This window comes from Nannospalax galili, unplaced genomic scaffold, assembly GCF_000622305.1.
Source record: "Nannospalax galili isolate Female #2095 unplaced genomic scaffold, S.galili_v1.0 scaffold290, whole genome shotgun sequence".
In the NCBI taxonomy this organism is placed as follows: domain Eukaryota; kingdom Metazoa; phylum Chordata; class Mammalia; order Rodentia; family Spalacidae; genus Nannospalax; species Nannospalax galili.
The window spans coordinates 464679-468703 of record NW_008331486.1 but is presented as its reverse complement, the minus strand read 5'-3'; the positions used below and the strand labels follow the sequence as shown (position 1 = coordinate 468703).

Below are 4025 nucleotides of genomic sequence, written 5' to 3'. Positions count from 1 at the left end.
AAAAAAAATGGTTAGAGATACAAGTAAAACATGAGGTTCCAATAGTCACTCACTTAAGTAGTTATTATTCTTTCTTTTTTTTTTTTTGAGGCAGGGTCTCACTATGTAGTCCTGAACTCATTATGTCGACCAGGATAAACTTGAACTCAGAGACATCTGCCTGTCTTTGCCTCCCCAGTGCTGGGATGAAAGTTGTGCGCCACCACACTTGCAAGTAGTTATCATTCTTAAGGAATACCTTTAGGATTTTACTGTGTATGTTTATAAATAAAGACAACATAACAGGGCTGGAGATAGTTCAGCGGTTAAGAGCACTGACTGCTCTTGCAGAGGACCTGGCTTTTTTTTTATAAGTATTAATTTAATAAAATAAGTGTGTATTATTTGTATCTAACCACGTTTTCAAAATATATTGGGTTCTGATGTTGATTAACAAAGCGTAATATAACATCATTTAAAAAGATGTGTTCAGAGTCTGGAACTCAGGTCCTGACACTTGAGTAACAAGCATTTGAACAACTGAACCATCTCCCAGCTCCTCTAACTACGATTTCTACTGCGTTTCATCTGTCTCACTGCAATAAATTCTATAGTAAGTTTATGGTGTAGTTTGTGCTGATTTCAGAAATCTAAAGTCAGATAAAATTTTACACAGGAAGAATAGAAGATAGAAATCTCTAGAAAGACTATAAGAAACAGTGGTGAAGGGATCATAGCTACCTATATTTCTTTAGATTCTCAAGCTCATGAATAATTCATCACAATGCTGGGCTCATGAAGCACTCCCTTCATTGGTTCAAGGATTGCTCTTTTCTTGTTTGCATCTTTCATTTTATTTATTTTTTAAAGTTTATTATTTTTATTTTATGTGTATGAGTGTTATGCCTGCATGTAGGTAAGTGCACCCATGTCATGCAGTGCCCATGGAGGTCAGAGGAGGCTGTCGGATCTCCTGGGACTGGAGTTACAGACAGTTGTTAGCTGCCATGTGGGTGTTGGGATTCAAACTTGGGTCTTCGGCAAGAACAGCCAGTGTTCTTAACCACTGAGCCATCTCTCCGGCCCACACCTTTCATTTTAAAGAGTACATTGAAATTAGCTACATGCAGGCTTGTAATCCCAGCGTTTGCACTCAAGACACAAAGCAGAAGTTCGTAAGTTTGAGGCCAGCCTGAGCTACAAAGTAATAGCATGTCTCAAAAGCATCCATAAAAGAGAAGTATAGTGTAAACACACATTAATTTACCTTCTAACACAAAACTGATGATGATTCACATCTACATATATAAACTCTATCACCTTCCCTTGTTACTCCCTGCCTAAAGTAACCAACTTCCAGAATCTTGAATTAACCATTCTCCACAAACATGTATTAACAAAACTGTACTATATTTCTATATGGGATATATCTCTATTATTTGATACCTCTATAGATATTCTAAATAAGAATATTATTGAGGGAGTCTTAAATTTATAGAAAGTAGAATTAAACTTTAATTAAATATATTATGTCTCAGTGTCACTTACATTCACCAGTATTGTCAGAGATCGCTGTGCTTCATTTATTTTCTACTCTACCTATGTCTGTTAATGACCAAAATGCATTTATTCTTTCCATGTAATGTGCATTTATGTTTTTTGTTGAGTTCTGCTATACCAATGAAGGGTCTGAGATATACAAATTTACATTTATGTGCTCTAAGTTACTAATACTCACACAGGTACAAGTTTATTTTTTACTTCACAATGCAGAAATTACTTTCATAACTTTATTGAGAAAATTTAACAAAATGTTTCTTGTTATTTATTTTGTAATATATTTTTATTGAATTTTTGTGCATTTCATACAAGCCATCTCAATCATCTTTATAGCACCCTCCCCCAACTGCAGTAGTGCCCAATAGGCCTTCTCACTGGACTTCATATATTCTGTCATATATGTTAAGACCTATTGAGTCAAGCCCCTGACTATTTAAACATAGATTCATATGTCAAAACTTTTACTCTGGCAACATTGTAGAAGAGCTATCAGGACAAGTAAGTAGAGCCATCAGAAATGAGGTTGTAGAAATTACTACTGGTCAGAGATATCAAAAATTAAATATCTGTAATGGACTAAGAACAAAGGATCAATATAGGGGAAAGCACAGAAGTCAAAGATTGACTTGATGGGGGGTGATGAGACAGGGATTTCTTCAGGTATTGATTTGTCTATTAGGCAGATAACAATACTATAAACTTCAGAAGGAAAAAGAGAAAAACTGATCAATTTCAGCATGATTCCAGCAATTTAACTCCAAAGGCTACATTTACTAATGTGTTATGTGTCTTAAAGGTACATTATTTTCTGTACAGATTTGGAGACATCGTGAGGTGAGATGTGAATAAAAGATGATCTGAAGACAGTGAATACAGGTAAGTACATCATGGTGCTTGCCATTGGTAGGAGATACACCACAGCCTGCATGAAAATACAAGAATGAATGGTCTTTTCACTGTGAGAGAGACTTAGGGGTGTGTGGATTAGATGGATTGGGTTTCTAGAATGAGTTGAAAAGACAGACACAAGGGGAGAAAAAAAACTACAAAATTTAAGAAAATGACCCAGAAGAAGCATTTAGAGTTGGAGCTATGTCTTCCAGGATCTTGAATAACATGACTAAATTAGGTAAGAATGATTTGATCACTAACCTCTAACCTCCCACTTGCTTTTCAACCTAACTTCTCTTTCAGGCATGCTCACTGTCCCTCATCATGATCTGTGCCCCTAATGCTTCACATTCTCCCGTCTTCTTGCTCCTCGGGTTCTCCAGGACTAGTGTTCCCCACAGTCTCCTCTTTCTTATGTTCCTGTCTATTTATTTAACCACCATATTGGGGAATGTAATGCTGGTAATGCTCATCTCCTGGGACTCCAGGCTCCACTCACCCATGTATTATCTGCTGCGTGGTCTCTCCATGATAGACTTGGGGTTGTCCACAGTCACCCTGCCCCAGCTGCTGGTCCATCTGGCATCTGATTACCCAGCCATTCCTGCTGCCCGCTGCCTGACTCAGTTCTTTTTCTTCTATGCATTTGGAGTTACAGATACACTTACCATTGCTATCATGGCTCTGGATCGATATGTGGCCATCTGTGACCCTTTACACTATGCTTTGGTGATGAATCGCCGGCTCTGTGCCAGGTTACTGACCTTGTGCTGGGTGATATCCATAATACACACCATGCTGCATGTGGGGCTTATCCTGCCTCTGTGTTGGGCTGGAGACCCTGGGGATAATGTTAATCTTCCTCACTTCTTTTGTGATCACCGACCACTTCTGCGAGCCTCTGTCTCTGACACACACTCCAATGAACTGGCTATATTCTTGGAGGGTGGATTCCTCATGCTGGGCCCTTGTGCCCTCATTATACTCTCCTATGCACGAATAGGGGCCACCATCTTACGTTTGCCTTCAGCTGCTGGTCGCCTCAGAGCCGTCTCCACATGTGGATCCCACCTCACCATGGTTGGCTTCCTCTATGGCACAATCATTTGGGTCTACTTCCAGCCTCCCTCCCAGAACTCTAGGGATAAAGACATGGTGGCTTCTGTAATGTACACTACTATTACTCCATTGGCCAACCCATTTGTTTACAGCCTCCGCAATAAGGATGTCAAAAGTGCACTCAGCAGGCTGCTGAGACTGAGGAGAATAGGCTCCTGAGTAGCCTGCTATGGAATAGATTGGGTGGAAGAGGAGAGGCAATCCCTGATCTGACTATTGTCAATATTGTGCTATGATAGAGCTGTGAACAATTGATATTTACTTACACACATGGTCAGGGCTCCTTTATCTGTATGCCTCTCAGACACCTCCATCAGGGCAATCATTTTCAGCTCTCAAAGTGGATAAATGCAACTCAATAGCCTGGGTTTCTTCGATTTCCAGAGTTTTTAAGGAATGTGAAGATAGGATCATGAAACAAAATAAAATAAATTAAATAAATCAAGCACCTTGGAGTTAATCACAGTCACATATAA

General features: G+C 39.3%; 1 protein-coding gene across 1 annotated transcript; it reads left to right on the top strand.

Moving 5' to 3' along the window:
• Positions 1-2754: 2754 nt before the first annotated feature.
• Positions 2755-3708, top strand: LOC103726718 (olfactory receptor 1B1). Its single transcript, XM_008824331.1, has one exon. The coding sequence runs from the start codon at positions 2755-2757 to the stop codon at positions 3706-3708; it is 954 nt and encodes a 317-aa protein (XP_008822553.1).
• Positions 3709-4025: the final 317 nt, after the last annotated feature.

What these genes read in the sequence shown, in the direction of transcription:
- LOC103726718 (XM_008824331.1), top strand. Translation starts at nt 2,755, where the DNA reads ATGATCTGTGCCCCTAATGCTTCACATTCTCCCGTCTTCTTGCTCCTC.